We start from the raw sequence: 20,914 nt of genomic DNA, 5'->3' as shown, positions 1-20,914 counted from the left end.
ATTCGGCTCTACCTCTTGGCTTCTCCTGGCTGCTGATCTGGCATGACTTCTGATTCCATGATGTGCCCTACCCTCCAGCTCTCTGACTCTGATGGACCTCTTGGCTTCTGGTTTCCCAGCATTCAGAGTCTATGTACTTCTGGTCTCAGTTGCTCCCCCAGACAGTGACTCCCAGATGTGGCCACCCATGACCCAGCATAACGGGTATAGCAGAACAGCTGAAGTGTAAACAAGAAAAGAAAATAAAGAGTTCCAGAGAATTACAGAGATTGTGGACAGGCAGAAAATGGAGTGGAGGATGGAGATAAAAGGAGGAGTTCCATTTTAGAATGGTGCTCTTTCTCTAGAGTCTGCTCTAGTATGGAGCCCTCACTAGTTATTCTGTTAATACAGACAATGAGTATGGACTGGAGTAGAAAGTTATGGAGTTTAAGATAACGAGTATAAAAGCAAAAGTTTATTTAAAGAAGCAAAGTAATGGATAGAGACAAGGACAGAAACTTTTGATTATCCCACAGGAAGAGATGAGGAAAAAAAAAAAAGAGTTGTAGCTTGGGTAGAAATGGAACCTACTTGAAGAAACCTGAGGACTGATGTGCAGATGGCCCATAAACTCAGAGTTAAGAAGAGCAATAAAGAACTAGATGGACTTAAAATGCCATTTTATGATTATAAATATTAAGAAGCTTGCCAGTAAATTTGAAACAAGCTTCCTTGACTGAGATCAGTCTGGGACAAATGTCAATTTTGCTTGTTTTTCTATCCTTGTATTTTAAATACAATAATACATTTTCTCAGTAACATAATTCAATAAACAAGTTCGTCCATCAGCTTCACTAAACACTGTAACAAAATGCTGAAATTCTAGTTGCTTGTTGGCATAGTGTTATATTTGAAGCCATTTTTTCTCATCAGTTGTAGAAATCTTGAGAATTCCAGAACTGAGACTGTAGTTTCTTTAGCACTTAGGGTTTTTTGTCTGTAGAAATCCTCATTTTTGTCTGACATCAATTGACAAAACATATATACTATGCAAAAACTGATCTCTAGCAAGCTGAACAGGAAAAACAAACTCAAGAAAGTAATAAAACCATCTTGACCACAAACAACACTACAGAAGTATTGATTTATATGAAACTTAAAAGATGTTGCAAGTTTCATCTCACTTCCTTTAACCACCATTCCAAAACAATGATTCCATATTTTAAAGTGTACTGCCCAGATCAAAGCTAGTTTTCTTTGCCTCCCCACAAGATTTCAAATAATTTTACAATTTATTAGACTTAGAACAACAGAAAATCTGGAGTATTTCCAAGGGCAATTTCATCTACTTTATAGATACTGGGAGCATGCAGAGTTGCAAATAAATGCCAGTTTGAGCCCTCTAGTAGGTGTAGCTGAGTATGGGTCTACTGCCAGATTCAACTTGGGTGATCAGTATTTAGAGAAAACCAGAGTGGTAGGGTGTGGGCGAGAACAGACCCAATACAAAATCATACTCCAATGAGTCCAGTCAATCTTTCAAGTTTTGAGGCATGGGCTTACCTTTTAATTACTAACATACAGTGTAATTTAGGAGAAAACTGTCTTCAGGAGTTTAATCCACACTGGGCTGATGTTGGCCACTGTTAGAGACAGAAAACGATGCAAGCTGGACCAATAGGCATCTGACCCACTGTGGTAACACCTACGAGGAATTTGGCTTAACAAGGCCTAGATGTAGAAGTCTGTCTGGGTTAAAATTTTTATCTCCCACAGTTTAGTTGGATATTCATATAAGAATCAAATTCCTTTTTGAAGCCTGCTAAGCTCTTGGTGTCCGTGTCTAGAAACAATCAATTTTATTTGAACTGCTGCTTGTGTGAAAAAGCATTACCTTTATTCATTTTCAATTTGACACCTTAAATTTAATTGGAAGTCTCTTTGCGTTGTAAAGAAGGCTGATCAGGGGATCCTGATCTGCCTTCTCAACGTCACTTGCAATGTTCCTTTTTATTAATCAGTTCCTGACTTCTATCCGTTTTTCTCAAGCTTCTATCATTTCTGTTAGATGAAGTGACCAGAACTGGACATTTATTGCAGATGAAAGCACAACCTTTTCTATAATGGCATAAAACCATATTTGGTAGTTTCATATTTTGCTACTGTTAAGGTATAAAAATAATACGCTGTAAGAAAACATTCCACAAGCCAGTTTAATATAAAATGTTTTTATTGTTTTTGAAAACATTTAAAAAACAATTTTTGAGCACTTTCAATAAAAAAAAAAAATAACTGAAATGCTACTGCAATATTCAACTACCGTAGTTTCAGCAGTACAACAGACAACAGAACACTGAGGGAAAACTGGACTTCCTGCACTAAATGAAAACATGGAACAGGGATTTTTCTTTCCTTATGGTGCAGTAAAGAAAGCACGGTATAGTACAAGACTCTTATATGAACCCCAGATGCACTGCACAAGAAACGCATTCCTTCTTTTCAGTTCAGAAGTCAGTGCTTATTGCAATTATTTGCAAATTCTTTACTTCATGAATTCTTATCATGATAAAATGATGCAAAAATGTCTTCCAACACCAGAACAATAAAACATAATCCAAGAAAGGAACATATTCAACAATAACTAAGCTGAATTAGTAAACATATAAAAGTAAATAACTTGTGAATAACTATGCTTGCCTGGTTAACACAGAACCAGTATCAATACAGCAAAAGAATAAAAAAAATAAAAGTGGTTACAGGAATATACCTAGTACTGTACAAGATAAGTCAATAACACTCATGCACGTCTTGTGATCATGTATTAACATGGTGAAGCAAACTAAACTTAATTTCTTCCTGCTGTAATATTCTCATGTAAGAGAATAAGAAATAGAAATATCTCATTGAGATCAATGCACATTGCTACATAAGACAATTTAATCTGTCACTTTTGATGACATTTTGCCTTTTAATAATGAAACACATTAAAAAGTTCTTATCTGTGGGCTGTATTGGTTGCATTTATCCTAAGGAATGTGCCTGCCACAGGTTCAACAGAAATTTAGTGCAATATATGAACCCCAGAAAGTTTGCTGGACTAACCAACCAAATTTAAAGTGTTTGCTGCAATACTGTACACAGGGTACAAATTCACTTGTCTTTAGCAAAAAATGCTGTCAAAATATTTTTTTCTCTTGTTAATAGGAAGCCAGTAATGTAAACAAGGGGTCAGAACCATCTCAAACTTTTGTTTTTTGGAGTATCTGACAGACAGGCTTCCAATAGCAAGAAACACAGAGTTCTCCTTTTGGTATTGCATCCTTTGGTGTGCAGTAGTGCTCCGTCTCAATGTACAGTAAGGAAATAACTAGTATTATGGAATAGGGATCTAACAGATTATTCATCTTAAACAGCAAACACACAAATGCCTATGAACTACTACATACCAATGTACACAGCTGTGAGCTAGCCCTAGCACCGTTTATTGAAGTGAAAATGTTTTACCCCCATGCCTTTTACTTTAAACAATAAATCCTTACTGGATTAAAAAGTTCTTAAATTAAACACACATTTGCTTTAAATCCACTGATTATATAGTATTCTTACTAGCCTGCTAATTAGCTTAAAAGAATACTTTCTATTAAGCCCAATACAATGTTTCTATTTTAAAATGGTTTTAACACAGTTTAAAAACCTTTGGTGACAACTGCATAATTTAGAAAGCATCAGTTTTAATATTTACTTTAGCTTTACTGAGAAATGTTTAACACAGAACAATTAGAAGGGGACTAGTTTTCACCGGACCCCGGTAAGAGTCTGTCCCTCAGCATGGTGGAGGGAAGGAAAGCATGCTGTGCACACACAATGAACTCCACAACCCCGAGGAAGGTGTTCCCCCATAATGCTGGTGCATACATCTGTCCCCACTATTTTTCCCTTTTAAATCTGCTGGAAGAACAGGGTTAGCATATCCATGGTGGTGCTGGCATTTTATATAGGCTCAGATCTGAGAGATGCTGAAGATCTACAACTCCTAAAGAAATCAAGGAAGCAGGAGGATGTCAGCAGCACTCTGGCTCTAGGACATGGGCAGAGAAAACTTGAGCATCAACCTAGTCAGCCTTCTTCAGAAAGTGAAATGGCTTTGATCTGAATTTGTGGGGTCTTAGAAAATAGGAATAACCAGCACAAAACCCATCCCATCTAATACCCTCTGTCTCCTAAACAGAACATGAAACAGTTTCTCTTAGGAGGAGCTTGAACTCTCTGCCTCTGTAGGTCCGTTACCACTGAAATGGCAAATCTTTCATGGATTTAAATGCAGTGGAGCTTGGCACTACTGCTTGTCCCTGCAGAAGAGCTCACATGTTGGGGCATGGAACAGCCTTTGCTCAGTGCTGTATTGTAGGGAGTGGGAGAAACACTGAGGTACTAACATCTGGAGTGCTCATACAGCAGTACTAGGACAATAAATTTCACTAAAAACATTAACCAAATACTGAAAAATCTCAGCTTACTCTCAGGAATGCAATAAGTTACCAAGAGACATTAAAAACAAATCAACAAAAAAGAACAATAGCTGAAAATTTGATCATTTCCTGACTTGCTAAATTAGACAGCAACATTCTGTTCTCTTCTACACAAGCTGACAACTTCTCAACAGGGCTGTGCAAAGCTTCAGTCGCTGATTCAATTCAGCAGAGATCTGGCCTGATTTGGTCACCGAATCTCCGAATTGAGTCAGGAGACTCTTTGATTTCTCTGAATCTATTCAGAACCCTCTAAACTGATACAGAGAGATTTGGAAAGATTTGATGATTTGGACATAGGCACAGCTTTAAATGTTTTTTCTACAGACCTCAAGGTACCAGGTGGTTCGTGAACGCTGAGATGGTGGGGCGCATAGAGTGTCCCACAGGAGCACAGGGGGGTTCCCAGCAGACTTGGCAGCAGACTGGGAAATGGACCAGGAGCACTTCCAATTCACTTCTGGGTCTGCTGGGGAGTGCACTGGAGGACCCCTGTGCCTCTTTGGCTCAGCTAACCCCTCCTGGGTCTGGGGGGGCACCCAGTACTTCCAGTCCACTTCTGGGTTTGCCGCTGGGCATGCAGGGAGCCCCCTTGCATTCCTGTGGGACACTCCATCTGCCCCACCATCACAGTATTCATGAACTGCGCCTGGTACCTCAAGGTATGTAGAAAAAAAACATTTAAAGCTGTGTCTATGGCTGAATTGCTGACTCTCCAAATCAGCATCAAATCTTCAGATTAAAATTCAGCTGAATTGAATTGGGACTGTGATCTGGATCAATGAACTGAATCACTGTCCCCGATTCAGGCTGAATCCAAATTGAATATGGCCCATTTTGCAACCCCTATTTCTCAGTCACCTAATGCAAGTCAGGGAAATGCTCCCTACTTTGTTTTATAATTAAATTATGTCAATTTACATCGGATAGCATAAACCCTACACAATGGTTAGGAGACAAAGCAACAAAGGGATTTGCTTGCCCAGAAGTCCAAGCAGGCTTCTTCTTGGCCAACAGTTTGACTGTACAGATCTCCTTTGTTGCATCAGAGCCATGGATGATTAAGTACCCTTCTCTGTTCACCATTAGAGAGGTTTATAACCCTCATGTTATTCTTTTTAAAGACTCGGAATAACATTTTCAAAAGTGGTTTAGTGACTTGTGAGTATAAATCCCATTTTCAAGAGACTTGGAAAGTACAATATTGACTTGCAATGAGACTGTCTGGGTAGCACCTAAATCACTTTGAATATGCAACTTAAGGTATGGATAAATGATCAAATTAAAGGCGAGTTAAAATGTGTAAGAGTATACAATGGTAAGTCTCCACTCCCTTTTAACTTGTGCCATTTGATAATTTGTCCATGCCCTTAGGCTCCTAAATTACTTAAACACTCTAAAAAATGTTATTCCAGGTCTTTTGTGTTTGTAAAGTGCCTAGGAATGTTATGGCTCTACACAAAGTATTTCTAACCATTCTCCACCAAATTAGGTAATATTTTTATCATCTTTGTTTTCAGGAGACACAGAAAGACCCCCAGCAGGTCAGAACAGAAGGGGTTTAAAAATAAATCTTAAAAAACAGTAGTATTTTTATGATTTCATGCAGCCATTCTTAATTAAAAGGAAGCCAAGTATAATGTCCCTTTCTCTAACTGATAAATAATAAAACAGTAACTAACATTTTATAATGCATGGTATCTCTGGGGTTATTAAGCCTCAGTGCTCAGAATCATTTTTCATGCATTTTTTTACCTGGTATCAAAAACTAACATTTAAAGTAAAAACTAAATTATTGTGAGGTCATGAATATTTATGTCTAAAAACCCTAAATAGATTTTGTTGTCTTTTAAATAAAATTTTAGTGCATTTTTCTCTTTCCTTGATCATTTCATGATAGTTTCTCCTATCAACTCTTTCATACAGGTGTAAACCAGGGATTGGCAAAATACAGCCCAAGGCTAGATCTAGCCCATCAAGGGGTTTTACCTAGCCTGCACGCAGAGGGCAGCCCAGGCCATACTGCCTGCGGCTGGTCCCGCCAACCCCAGGCATGCAGCGGGGTTGGGGTGGCACCACAGCTGGACTCAGCTTCCCAGCAGCCCCAAAGTCATTCCTTCCAGCTGCTGTTAGTGTTGCTGCCACTGCTGGACCAGGCCTCACTGCCTGGGCACCCTGGCCTGTCCAGCCTGCCCCCACTGTCAGGGGCACTGTATGAAGTGGGGTCTCTAAGGAGACTGGCTCAGAACCTGCACAGGCAGGGTGCACATGGCTAGGTGAACAGGATAGGTCCAGGGGCAGGAAGCAGTGTCTGGGAGTAGGATAGGTGGGTGGAGCTGGGATCATGAGGCAGTAACAGCATAGGCCAGGGCCTGGGGCAGAGCCATGATCTGCTCCCCATCCATCCCTGCAGCAGGTGCTGTTTCCATGAGCAGGGACATGCGGGAAGCAGACTGCGGCTCTGTCCCGGGCCTCGGCCCCGGCCTCACGCTGTCACCACCTGCAGTCCTGGCCCCAACCCCTGCTGTCTCACTCCCAGACACCGCTCCCTACCTGCCTATGTCCCCATCCCAACTGTCTGTCTGATCACACCCTGTCTGTGCACATTCCAGGTCGGTCTCCATGGAGACCCCACCTACCCGCTTTGTCCAGCCCTGGCAGTGAGTGCAGCGGGGTGCATTGGATCAGTTATCCCCCCCAACCAACAGCTCACCAAAACTCCCTAAGTGGCCCTACAGCCCAAATAACTGCCCACCCATGGTGTAAATAGTTCTTTCTGGTGGTGCCACAGAAGTGTCTCATGGTTCACTACTGAGCAGCATCCAGAGGTGCTGTACAATGATACATAACCGCTTACATGCCACTCATCATGATGAACCCCCCTACCTGCTTAATCAACACCTACTTGTCTGAAGGCACAATACATTTCAGACTTGGATAACAAAGACTGACAAGTATCTACGTAAAAGTAGAAGGCAATACAAAGTACTGAATGCCTAGTAACAAGCTAGATTTAAAACCCTCTCTTTAAAACCCTCTCAACATCTCTACTCCAGTTGTGAATGCTGGTTCTCAGCCACTTTATTTTGGTAGAATAAGAAATGCTATTAAGTGGGAACGCTATAAAATTTAAATTGTAATACTGGCTCTTCAATAGCCCATTATCTTCAGAAATTTATTTAAAATTGATAAGACTTGCCTATTCCCTGCTGAAGAATGAGCAACTGGTACAGCAAACTTTTAAAAAATGCCACAATACATAGCAAGTGTTTCTGCTGCGGGAGGCACTTCCATTAAGACAAATACAATACATCTGTCTTTTACATACAGTGTGCTACATACATATTATAAAACAAAATTAACCCAACATTTCAACGGCAGAATGATCTTTACTCTCCATCCACTCAAAACCTGATGTAGTCATTGAGTTAATGGATTCATTACAGATTTGTTGAAACAATGGGTCATTCTTTAATTCTTCCAGTGTAGCATCATCGTCTTGTCCCTGCTGACGACCTGGATCAAACAGTAGATTTGTGTCTAAAGTGTTCAGATCGTTAATGCTGCCTGAGAGGTCGGAAGACAACCTGATGTCGTTGGAAAAGACAGATGCAACATTACTGAGATCAGATGCCACCTGATTCACCAGCTGCTGGTTGGTTTGCAGGTTGTCCTCCCCTAAAAGGTCTTTTACAGTGCTGCTGAAATCTAATTGCTGCTCTCCAATTTCTGATTGTGCTTGGTTGTCTCCAGAAGAAAAACTGATCTGATCGGTGCTGCTGTTTTTTGTGAGGTAAGTTGGTGTTTGGAATTCATAAACTGAAGTGCTGGAATTGATCATATTTTGTGAGTTGGCACTAGGAAAAGTGTTCGTTTCTAAAATTTGAGTGAGATTCATCCTCGCTGTATAATTTGAGGGCATGTTGTTCATTCCCAAACCTCTCACTGCATCATCGCTATCAGAGTCAAGTTTGTTTAACAACACGTTCGTTATTTTTTTAGTGTTTGTTTGTTTCTGAAGAGACGGAAAGGCTGTCTGCATCATGACAGTCAACGGAACAGACTGGCTTCTCTGAGCTATATTATTGGCACTGGTGTCTGCATGGATATTTGTGAACACATTGTGAACTTCTGGTGTCACTGGACTTCCAAAAGGGGTCAAGTTAGAGCGTAGTATGTTAGAAACAGGATAGACAGTGCTTCCGCTAAGATTACGTTGGCGATGGACAGCAGGGCTCACACTCCGGCATCTGAAACTATTTCCAACAGAGGAATTTGTCCCCTTGTTGTCCAGTGGGGCAGGAACAGCAAAGCCTTCTTGTTTGGTGGTGATGTTTACAGAGACTCCCTGATGCTGCACAGGTGAAACAGGAGTCACACGGCCAAAGTGAGTATCATGGTGCCGGGACTGAGACTGATATGACTGGCCAGGAACTGCAAAAGCATGAGGTTTCCTGAAACGATCTTCCACTAACTCCTGATAGCTTGGAAGAATGCCATGGCTTGAAACAGATGAATTACCAACTCCACTGTACCCATTATTCATCCACTCAAGTTTGGTTTTATCAGGGTGGGTAGCCATAGGTCGCTGCATTGGTTTCACAGGACTACTGGAGACAATGCTGGCATCATGATATGCCATGCTAGAGCTTATTGGAGTAAATGCAAATGGATTTCTGCATTCCACAGGACTAGGAGGGACACTGCTGCTGCAGTTAGAATGAGGCGTTCCAATGGGTGTGTGCCGGCTGCTTCCTAGAGCACTGTCTACAGGAGTAGTTTGAGCCAGTCTTGAACACGGACTCTCTCGTGACACATTCTGAGACCCCGCCATCATTTCTGATGTGGGGGTTGGAGTTGGGGTGGGGGTTGGAGTGGGAGTAGGAGTGGGAGTGGGAGTGTGAATTGGAGTGCCACTGTTATGGACTGAATGGTAGAAGTGAGCACTGCTTGGATGAGATGACACTGGAGCTCCTGGAGCTGCTGCCTGGCTCTGAAGTGCCATTGCTAGACAACCCCCATAAGGATGTGAATTCATAGACATTTGCTCCTCCATGAGCACCAGTTCCTCTACAATGCTGTCCTGTGTGAGGTCTTCATCAAATGAGAAGAAGTTCTCATTTGATTGGGGGACTGTGTGTTCAAACTCTTTTAGCTCAGACTGCAAAGGTAACTGATTTGAAGACTGTCCTTGAATTTGATCCAAAGGAGATTCCTGGATCTGACTCTGTAACTGTTGGCTGTATGCTTCCTGCTGTACGCCTTCACAGTGCACTGGTTCCCACACAGATTCCTGTAAATCACTAGAGCCAGAGTGTCCTGCAATAGTCATAACACTGATATCCTGCTGCTGTTCACAGTTCACAGATGTGAAGTCTGAGGTTTTAGTGATATGCTGCCAGGCATTTGGATTAAAGCTGCCATCAGATTTTGAATCATTTTCTAAGATAAACAAGTTCCCTTCCAATTTTACTTTTACATCTGGAGATGATGCTGTCAGCTGCTGTCCTAAAGCAGCATCACCAGTATTTACATTAGAACCTAATGGACAGTTTGTCACTAAGTGCGTTGATGTTGCAGAATTTACTTTTATAGTTACTTTGCCAGGAACTTGAGGAAGTGCAGGAGTACTGTCATTTTTAGCAAGTGATGCAACCTTCTGAACCTTCTTAACACTGATCACTTTTTGAACTTCCATGTTGTTACCAACTGAAAGCTGCCCCACCAGTGGCTTCTTTGCAGGTGGCACCTGGGAATCCGGAAGTGTGGAAGACAGTCGCTTCCTTGGACTTTTAGTGCATGCTTTGTCTTTAATAGCAGAGTCACCACTAGGAGGCGAACTGATGCTGGTGCTGGAGAAATTTTGACTGACAACTGAGAGGGTGAGAGTGCTTTGATTATTGCCTGCTGAAGAAGCTGGTGTGATTTCACTAGGCTGGGTTTTATATTTGGTCCTTGCTTCTTCAGCTCCCTGATCACAGCCCTTAACTGTTTTCACTTCACTGATGCCCTCCGGTGAAGCTTTCAGGTTTGAATCCTCAAAATTACTCCTCTGAGCAGCAGGCAGGCCAGAGGCTCCCTTTAAAGGCTTAGACATGTCAGAATTCTCTTGGCACTGTGTTTGGTTCTCATCCAGTAATGCTTCTGGTTCCATTTTGATCTCAACTGCAGATGTTGCTGCAACACTGCCAGTCTTAGATCCTGGAGACTGAAGTGAAACGACAGATCCATTTTTAATTTGTGGTACAGTCCTTGACTCTTCTGTTGCTCCTGTACTGGTATTCACTGACGTTGTCTGTTTGACGGGTACACTACTGCTGCTAGGGGCAAGAGATATTGCTGTCATTTTTACCACATTTAAGGAATTCACGTGTGGAGCTGGCACAACAGTCTTAATTGGGCTACTGGTGAAGAGCACCGTAGTGGGGGAACGGATGGTGAGAGCACTGGTGTTTGCTGGCTTAGGTAGGATCTGTGGGTAACGAGGCCGTGCAGAACGGTCACCAACTGGACTGGCTGGAACATTCTGAGGAGTCTTTGGTGACTGTTTGACTGACTGCATGTGCTGAGTGACCACCTGAACGTTGAGCGGAAGAACCTTACTATCGGATGCGGCCATGGGACTGGGAGATGTTACCAGTTGTCTGGTCCTCGGTACCTATTTGTGTAGAAAACAAAAATGTGGTTTAAACAAAAATGTAGGCACCTAAAGAAATCTAATGGCTTGTGTTAACCTAAGGGATGGCAGAAAAAGATCTACTTCTTAAGGATTAAAAGGATGCTAGTTATTCATGTGTAAACTGGCACCATCCTGTGCCCTATGCACCCTTCCAAAGTAGCAGTGTTCACCATAAATATTCAACAATACACAAAACAGCCGCTCTTCCATACTACTGGTCAACTTCCCCACAACTTACATAACAAACAGGAGCAGCCATGTCATACCATCCCACAGCCCACCTCATTCCCAAATGCCTGGGAAAAAATGAAAAAATAGGAATGAGCGTTTAAACCAGTGAAAGATCACAACGGAAGAATCAAGCTGTGCTGTATTTAAGTGTTTTGAGGAGTACTTGGAAACCACTGCTTTTAGCTTACTAGAACCCATGCTAATTCTTTGGGTCTTGGCAATCAAAGTTGAAACCCTAGTCCATACCAACATCTGTGCACTCCCTTCCTTGAACAAAGGAAACTAAAGCATGGAGGTGTTCAAACATTATCAGTTTTCAAAATTCCAGCAGTAAATACAATGCAAACCAAACATTATTCAGGAAAAAAGAGCCAAAAAAAAAGAAGAAATCAGTATTACTCAGCTGAAGCAGTCTAGTTAAGTCTGTTCTATTGTCAAAAAAAATGTCAAAGGTCCACCAGCTTTGGGCTAGCTTGGTACTCAGCAGAAGACACACAGTGGAATGATGTGGCAGGTAGCACGATATCTGTCTGCCTGTGACTGCTCAGTACAAATGACCATATACTCATTTACAGGTGAGTCAACTGAGGACAACCTTTGACACAAGTCCAAAGTAAAGGTCAGACTGACACCTCTGAACCATCACAAGACACCTTAAAACCCCTCTACCATCATGACCCTCTGCTCCTTTGTACAGATATTCAAATGAAAGCAGAGAGATAGTTAGCTGTGTTAGTCTGACGTCAGGCCAAAGGTAGAGCAAGGTGGCACCTTACAGACTACTGATTCAGTCATGACCTTTCACAGGCAGCAACCTACTTCATAGTTTTTAAGGTGCCAGCCTTCCTTCTGTCAAGTAAGGTTGAAACTAATGCCAGTGATGGTCCCTCTAAATCAGTAAAGCTGCATTTACACTACATACTAAGTGTTTAAGCAATGCATTGTGTGGGTTCCTGCAGCTTGGGAAACTTTGCCCTAAACATAATTCTTCTAATACATAACCCAAATTATTCCTAAATTCCACTGCCACTGACTTATGCCAAAGATAATCTTAGCCCATGCTATGTGTCATTCTACTGCTTCCACATCCATCATGCAAAATTATTACATTTATGGCTCTGGCACTTACTTAACATAAAAGAAAAAGCCACTGAGACAGAAAAGAGCCTTTGTATCCGTATCTGTAACATGTCTATTCCATTTACGCTACCACTTAGGTATTTCTCAGGACTAATGTAAACAGTGAACAACACTTTCTCTAAGATTGTCTGGCTTGAAAGGTTTGGAGAACACTGGAGAACAATACCGGAATGGGGCTGGGGACAGCTGCCACTACGATACCAATAGGCTGAGGAGACAAGATGGCAGGGCTTCCATTAGAAATACTAGCTACTCCATTTGTTGTAGCGCCTTCTGTTTTCTTAGCTGGAGACTCTCCTGGCAAGGGAGACTGAAGTTTCTGTTCCTGTTGCTTCTTTTGGATCTTACGCTGTAGCTGCTGCTTGGCATCGACAGGAGATGACAAAGTTTTCACTTGAGGCTGAAAGGAATTGCTTTCAGCAGTGGGTATAAAAGCAGAGGGCTGGGAAATCCCTTTTATTCCTGAAAGCAAAAAGAAAATAGTTGAAATGATATGTGCCAGGTCTTGTGCCTGATACTCTGTATGGAAATACATACTTGGTAGCACATCAGGCATGTGAAAGCATCACAGTTATCAAGTGGGTTTTATACTTGAACAGATATTCAGTATCAATTTATTTCTAACATACAAGATAAGAACCCTTGGTGTCAGGCAACTTGGATGCTCTTTATTCTTGTCAAATGACTGCATTAATATTCTGTTTCTGGAAATCCCAATTTGCCTAATCAAAATGAACAATACTATGACAGTGCATTTCATACAACTGACAGTAGATGGCAATGAATATATTTTGGAAGACACTTGTTAAACCATCTTTATCGGGTCTTTTGTTTCCAGTATTTTAAAGCAGATCTAAAATACAAATTTCCTTAGCTTGTGGAAGAAGCAGCACTAAATGGAGAAGACAACATTCAAATCACCTTGGAGTATGTAATAACTAATATCAGCTGCAGTATAGAGATTTAATTGATAACAGCATCTAATGGCCAATGCTGGAAGTATGTCACAATGCTATTAACACATGGAAGAAAAAGTGAGAGGGATATTGAAAGGAGGACAAGAAAAAAAGGCAAAAGAAAGGTGAAAAGGTGATGGCACTCAGAAGAGGAGATGCCCCTGTTGATTGTAAACGGGTAACGGGCCTTCCAGGCAAGTCCAATCAGGGATCATTCTCGTGTGTAGCTCGAATCAATCCCTGATTATCAAATCATGTTACAAGCTCATTCTTCGGAAGGTTAAAGTATTATTTGGTAACTGAATCTGAGGATTAGCATGTTCTTAAAGAAATCTCCCACTACTGTCACTTGCCTGTGTAAAAGTGTTATAACACTGTTTCCTTTAACATTACAAGTATTTAAAAATTATACATGAAGTAACTTCTAAGAATTTTCCAGATACATCATCTTTAGCCAACTGCCAGACCCAAATTGTACAGCATCAGCTCTGAAACTGTTTTCAAGACTCCAACCTCTAAGCAACACTCACTAGCTTTGAGTAAGTATAGACAGACTACAGAATGTCACCTTTTTTCAGCTTGGTTTCATTCAGGGAAAACCTGCCCCAGTTTAGCTTTCACTTGCTGCAGGGTAGGAGGCAAAAGGACAGTAACCATAAAGCAGTTAGTCCCCACCCTCTGTTAATTTTGGAAAAAGTCTTTTAACATTTTATAGGAGTTATTAAACCCCCATCGTTCAAGGGTTTATGCCAATTTCCAAGAATTAGGTGGTTTTCTTGTTTCTTCTTTTGATGCATCTGGTCCTACCCAGTATTAGGTTGGATAAAATGAACTGATTCAAAATGGCAGTTCTTATCTTCACCTGCACAAAGGGAAATGCAAACCTTAACTATCAAGTATTTTTGTAGCTTCTTAATAATGAACAAAAAGCTAAATAAAACTGCAAAAACCCCAAAGGCACACAACTTGCTCAGAAGCTGCACAGCCAACCCCCTTTAGCACCTTTTATTTTTAATGTGGTAGTCGCTGACACCTGCTGACCTAGTTGGGCTACATGAATCAGAGCAAACAATTCAGGAAAGTGTGTGCCTGATATGCCCGAAGAGCGCCCCTAAGAACACCAGCTACTGATAGACAGTTACATGTAATCAAGTAGCAAATGCAGTTACAATCCAGGCTTTGTCTACTAGCACTTTCATGGTGCCGTCACTATAGGCTCTATCTGGGCACTATGACCCTAATCTAGCAAAGCGTTAAGCATGCACTCAAATTTAAGCATAGAAATAGATTTATTACTTTAAACATGCAAATATTCATATTGAAACTTAAATATGTTTTTGAAGTGCCTCACAGGCTCAGGACCTATATGATACAAGGGTTATAGGAAACACAGGACCACTCTGGAAGGGACAGTCAATTCTTCTTCCTAGTAGCGACACATGCACTTGCTATGTACCTTTGGGAGTGGTACTAGTATCTGGCATCAGCACTGTGCAAGATGGAAAACATATTCTTCGACTGTAGAGCTTGAACTCTACAAACACCCATGAAGTATGTGGCAACTGGAATGCCCAACAGAAACTGGAAAGGCTATACTTGTACTGTAAAATGGCTCAGATCACCAAGATTGAGTCACTAACAGATTGCAAATTCATACCAGGACTGGGAGAAAGAATTTGAGGAAAAGCACTGTGAACTCTTCTTTTGTTTGGTTAAACTTTCCTCATTTCATCTGCCTTCTCTAGATTACACAGTCCCTTTTTGCTAATTACCCTAAAATCCCAGTCAATGTAAACCACAGATTATGAAGTCACTTTAAGGCCAATTCAGGCTTCTTTCTCTCTTACTAACTTCCAAACTTCTCCAACCAGAGCAGACAATATTCTGCTACTCCCCATCTTTGTAAGCGGAAAATTTAAGAAGTTGTACCTGCAGCAAAAATGGTCAAGCCAATGTTCCTCTTTTATGTGGTGAAAAGAACCATTTTAACAGTCCAGACTGATATCACAGAACAGGCACAGTTCATGCAACGGCAATGCCATCTTCCCCTTTCCAATTCTCCTTGGGCTTCCTACTCAGTCAACCAACAAAAGGGAACTAATTGTGGCAGCAGTTTAGGCCCAGATTCAGGAAAGCACTTAAATATAACCTTAAAGCCATCCCTATTCAATGCCTGAGTTCTGTTCACAGCTGGGACATTCACTGAATTGAGGTCTTAGTGATGCAGACTTTAATCATTAGGAGCTGGTGGCTAGGGGTGTGTAAAATGGGCTGTATTCAATTTGGATTCGGCCCAAATTGGGAACAGTGATTTGATTTGTTGATTTGGATCACTGTCCCCGATTCGATTCAGCTGAATCCGAATCTGAAGATTCGATGCTGATTCAGAGAATCAGCAATTGAGCCAGACACAGCTTTAAATGTTTTTTCTATGTACCTCGAGCTCCCAGGCACAGCTGGTGAATGCTGCAATGGTGGGGTGGATGGAGCATCCTACAGGTGTGTGGGGGGGCCCCCCCACATGCTCAGCAGCAAACCCAGAAGTGGACTGCTCCCCCAGCTCGGCAATCAGCCATGGGGGGACCCTGAGTGCCCCCCCAGACCCAGGAGGTACCAGTCTACTTCTGGGTCTGCTGCCAGGCATGCTGGGGGCCACCCCTGTACTCCTGTGGGATGTTCCACCATCGCAGCGTTCACAAGCCGCCTGGTACCTTGAGATATGTAGAAAAAGCTGTGTCTCTGTCTGAATCTTCAAATCTTTCCAAATCTCTCTGAATTGATTAGGAAGGTTCTGATTCAGTTTGGTGAGATTAAAGGGTCTCCTGATTAGATTTGGATTCAGAGATTCAGCCACCAAAGCTCTGCTGAATCAAATCAGCGGCCAAAGCTTCACACAGCCCTACTACTGGTGGCACATCACCACTCATTTCACCTAAGGATGATTAGACACTGACATCTTTCAGTCATTCAAACAAATGACAGACAGCACATTTTGCAGCCAACTACTAAGCTTCATGGAGCACCCAGTGTTGCCCCTCAGATATATTCTGAGAACTAAGAAAGGTTTAAAAAAAACACAGTCTCAGTGCAATTAAATACTCACAAACAGGGAAACCTACATTTCTAACAGCAAGTTCAATAATCCAAAAAGGATAAAAATGACTAAACAGTACATACAAGGCATATCAAGCACATGATTAGAAACTATAAAATATACATTTATCTAAAGAAATAACAATCTAGTTAACATTTGAGAGAATTTAAAATTAAATTTAAGTCCTAAAGTCTCAAAAAGCTTTTAAAAGGTGGCCAGGCTTTTTGGGAAAAGGACTTCTCACTTAGGTTTCCTTTGCCTCTTCTTCTCACCCACCCAAACTTTGTTCAAATGAATGCAAGCAAATGCTATACTCTATCACCTGTAAGAAACTACTGCCTACTATTGTCAACACCAGGTTCATCAAAAATCCAGCACCCAGTGCTGCCCCTGCATTCAGAGTTAACCCATATGGTGCTTGAGTGTGCAATGAAGCAGCTTTGTGCACAGAGCCAGGACCCACACCACATGTGGTGCCCACCCTGTGGCCCTCTCTGCATGCAGTGCCACCCCCTGGCCAATTCGAGACCTGTGCTATATGTCCCAGACTGGCCAAGTGGTGTCTGTCCAGGAAATACTGCAGTCCTATATGTCCTGGACTGCCGCCTGGGTGCTCTGGGACAGGTGCTGCATGTGGCATGAGTCTTAGATTGAACAGAATGGGTGCCACATGTGCTGGATCCAACATGGTAAGAGGAAGCCTGGCCACACCATTCCATGGATCAACCCACGTCACTCATCCAGCCCATGGGATCAGATTATTTTGACACCCCTAGACTATATCAGTCTCCCCAGTTTCCTATTTATCTTACAAATAGTCATCATTTCACAACATGCATTATTTTTTTCCAGGAATAAGAATTAGCTCGTTACCTGCGGGTGCCCCTGCCATTACTGTTAAAGCTGCCATCGATTTGGTACCGATGTAATGACTTTTTACAAGGAAACGAGCTAAATCCAAAACGGAATCAAAGGGCTGGCTGAGCACTTTCTGGGCCCATTCGCATACAAGCTGGCATGCAGCAGACACGACTTCCTCATCAGCACTTTGAAGCTGCCCTGATGACTCTGCCCCATCCAACTAGCACAGAGAAAAAGTAGAGACTGGTTACCAAAAAGAAACAAACACCATAAAGCAAATGATAACGCAGGAACGGAACATATTTCCTTAGAAGTCTGTGTATTCCTTTTACATCAGCATTATCCAAGACAAAACACATCAACATTCCTACCACTTGTTCACAGGTAAAGACATTATGTGAGGCTAATATTATATTTCTGGAAGAAAAGAAGAATACTGCACGAGGAATCCTAATATGTTAAATGATCCACAATCTGAAGTCCCTTATGTAAAAAGCCAAACTAAAATTAGCACACTTTTAGTGTTTTGCTACTTTTTGTTTTCTGAGACTACCAATTTCCCATGCCACCTATTACTGGGAAGCAGTTTGCATCACTGCAACTCCTGCTCCCTCTCCTAATAGCAATCTGATTAATTTTGTAGAGAAAACAAAATACAGAGACTTATTAATTAAAAAAAATAACTTGTGAATGGCAGCACTACAAAAATCTGCTTCACATTCTAAATCATATTTTTAAACGACCAATTTTTGTTGAAGCTTAAAGCAAATCAGACAAGGCTTGTCTGATGATAAGAGTATTGTAGAAAACTCCTATATATAAAACTGTTTCAGAAAGTAATGGCAATTTCAAGATAAAACCATTTTGCGTGCAGTGATTGCTTACTGGACCACATCACTTCTCTATACAGTAGTAAACGGTGGGTGGGCTTGATGATGCCACCAGTGTTCCCTACTACTATGTAGTCTCCCATTCATTGCACACAAAATGGTTTAATTTCAAAACTGCCATTACTTTCTGAAGCATCCTTGTATTTTGAAAACTGCACAGCTCCTTAGCCTGTTTATTTCAGATTAAACTAATTTTCCTTTAATAAAGTTAAACAGTGAGAGAGAGTATAGAAAGAATTAGGTTCCACAAGTGTGTGTGCGTGTGTGTATATATACATATATATATATATATATATATACTGTACCCCATCTCCAGTTTTATGAAAATCAAGGTTGGGCAGTGTTGGCATATGCACAAAAGCTTTCTTCCTCAGTCCACTGTAACAATATGTGATCAAGAATTAAGGTCTAAACAGTTTCTGTTCCCTGGTTTATAAAAAAAAAAGCAAGCATTTCCTCCTGTTTTCCCTGCATAAACTTTATAAGCAAAAGGAGAAATGCAGGCTCCACACACCTATTGGCATTTCCCCCCCATTAGGCTTGGAATTAAAATTATGTGACTATTAGGTTCCTCTCCTGCACTGTTGTTCATCTGACTGGACCCCTGCACTCTTGTCGAGTCTAAATGAAATCATAAAGGTTCCACATGAGCACAGCAGTCCACCTACATGCTCTCACTAGCAAGTCTTGGTACATTTAGCTGATTTACAGGCTGGAATAGATCATTAGATCATGTAGTCAGACTGTCTTTACAGGATGAACAAAGACTTCAACCAGTTACCCCTAGATTTAGCCTGATAACTTGTGCCTGTCTAAAACATATCTTTCAGAAAAGCTGCCTTGAAGGCATCAAGAGATCGAGAGTCCCACCACTTCCTCTGGTAGTTTGTTCCCAGAGTCAATCATTCATTCTCTTGGTTAAAATCTGTCCCTCTTTTAAGTGAATGCATCTGGTTATAACTTCTAGGCATTGGTTCTTAGTATGCTTGTCTGTGCTAAAGCTAATGTGACTTTTAGTACTTGGCATCTTTCTTTATTGAACTACTTATATAACATGATTAGGTCACCTCCTAATTTTCTTTCTGGTGAGCTGAGCAGATTGACATCTTCAGCTCTCTCACAGCAAGGCATTTTTCCCTGTCCTCAAACAATTGTTAGATCTGCACTGCGCTGTCTCCAATTGTTCTACATCATTTTTAAAGAAGGGGATAATACAACTGAATACTATGTTTTGGCATCAGTCTCACCAAGACCATACAAATTCACCTCCCTACTCACTTCTACTGTAACCCACTTGTCTATACATCTAAGCCTCCTCCAGTTCTTCACACTGGATGTCTTAATAAAAGTGTTACGTGATACTAGGTTGACTTTATTGGTTTGTCATGCCTTTAACTGCTTGTTTGCCAACATCATCAGCTCAGATATCAGGTTGAACTGGTATTTTTTGACAATCAGCTCTTTTCTCTCCTCTTTTAGACATTAGTTGAGCTTCTCCCATTTATGAAAAGCTTCCCTTTAATCTGAACACTTCTGTGGCTTGACAGATAATGATAACAAGGTTTAAGAAATACAGTTCAAGAAATATTACGGGCTTTATGCCTCAGTTTAGGGATGTGCACTGGTACAGCACAATTAAGTAACATATTTTTTACTTGCATTATTACAACAGTATAGGTATGGCACAAATCTAATGCAAGTTGCTTTATTCCAATATTCATCTCTTTATTTTTAAAGATAAGACTAGGTTCCCAGAATAAATAACTGCAGGAACAACTAAGCACTAGAATAAGACGACCAGCAAAAATCAAGTAGGGACAAAATTCATGAAGATGTGCCTTGCATCTTAATGATAAAAAGTTTAACACATTTCTAAGCATTATACCAAGTACTTTGGGGAAACTGTCTGCATTTCTTATTTAAATTTATTTCTAAATTTAGCTAGCAGTTGAGCTACAACAACAAATGTTCTTTAAGCAAGGGCAGAAGAGATTACTGAAAAGTGTTTTAGCAAAGGATATTTTGATTTGCCTCTTGTGCCCAGACGGCGGGCTTTCATATTTGGAAAGACATTTTTCATGATCTTTCCAAAGTCAGCAGCACTTAATGGATGGTAACCAAGATTGTCACAATAGCTCCTGCAACAGAGGGAAAGAAATTGTGAATGAAACAAAATAAATGACAATTCTACATAACAGACTTCTATCAAAGACTTTCAAAGAAAAATAATCAGATCAGAACTATAGTCAATATTGGTGAATCTAGCTACAATAAATTGAATAAATTAAATACACAGAATTATTAATACGGTCAATTTTACTCTGCACACTTGTAAGTTCAAACTCAGGTGGAGATTCAATACACAGTGGCCTTGTCAAGAGACCAGTTAGGAACTGCTGTCCTAACTGATAACTTGATTAGGATTTCATGTTTTGTGTATTTAAGACATGGGTACAATAAAAGGAGAAATGTGACCAGCCAAAAAGTGGGTAACAACTGCTTGGGTGTGACAAGGTGTGACATCATGCATGATTTTTTAAAAGCAGTAGGAG

General features: G+C 41.0%; 1 protein-coding gene and 1 long non-coding RNA gene across 3 annotated transcripts in view; one reads left to right on the top strand and one right to left on the bottom strand.

Moving 5' to 3' along the window:
- Positions 1-5,663: 5,663 nt before the first annotated feature.
- The window catches only part of RFX7 (regulatory factor X7), an 81,739-nt gene continuing 66,488 nt past the window's right edge, over positions 5,664-20,914 (bottom strand). For both annotated transcript variants that reach the window (XM_019533523.1, XM_019533525.1), the window contains exons 5-10: positions 20,384-20,500; positions 18,668-18,752; positions 17,485-17,692; positions 12,728-13,023; positions 7,102-11,169; positions 5,664-6,424 (exon numbers count right to left, since the gene is read on the bottom strand). In XM_019533523.1, coding sequence (XP_019389068.1) covers positions 7,870-11,169; positions 12,728-13,023; positions 17,485-17,692; positions 18,668-18,752; positions 20,384-20,500 — 4,006 coding nt within the window. In that variant the 3' untranslated portion in view covers positions 5,664-6,424; positions 7,102-7,869. The remainder of the gene's footprint in view (positions 6,425-7,101; positions 11,170-12,727; positions 13,024-17,484; positions 17,693-18,667; positions 18,753-20,383; positions 20,501-20,914) is intronic.
- Positions 8,217-17,550, top strand: LOC109308990. Its single transcript, XR_002100757.1, has 3 exons — positions 8,217-8,304; positions 13,400-13,695; positions 17,464-17,550. It is a non-coding gene; the product is annotated as an uncharacterized LOC109308990 (long non-coding RNA).

Source organism: Crocodylus porosus, unplaced genomic scaffold (genome assembly GCF_001723895.1).
Source record: "Crocodylus porosus isolate Cpor-Errol unplaced genomic scaffold, CroPor_comp1, whole genome shotgun sequence".
NCBI lineage: Eukaryota > Metazoa > Chordata > Crocodylia > Crocodylidae > Crocodylus > Crocodylus porosus.
The sequence above is the reverse complement of the archived record's forward strand: the minus strand, read 5'-3'. Positions and strand labels throughout refer to the sequence as shown.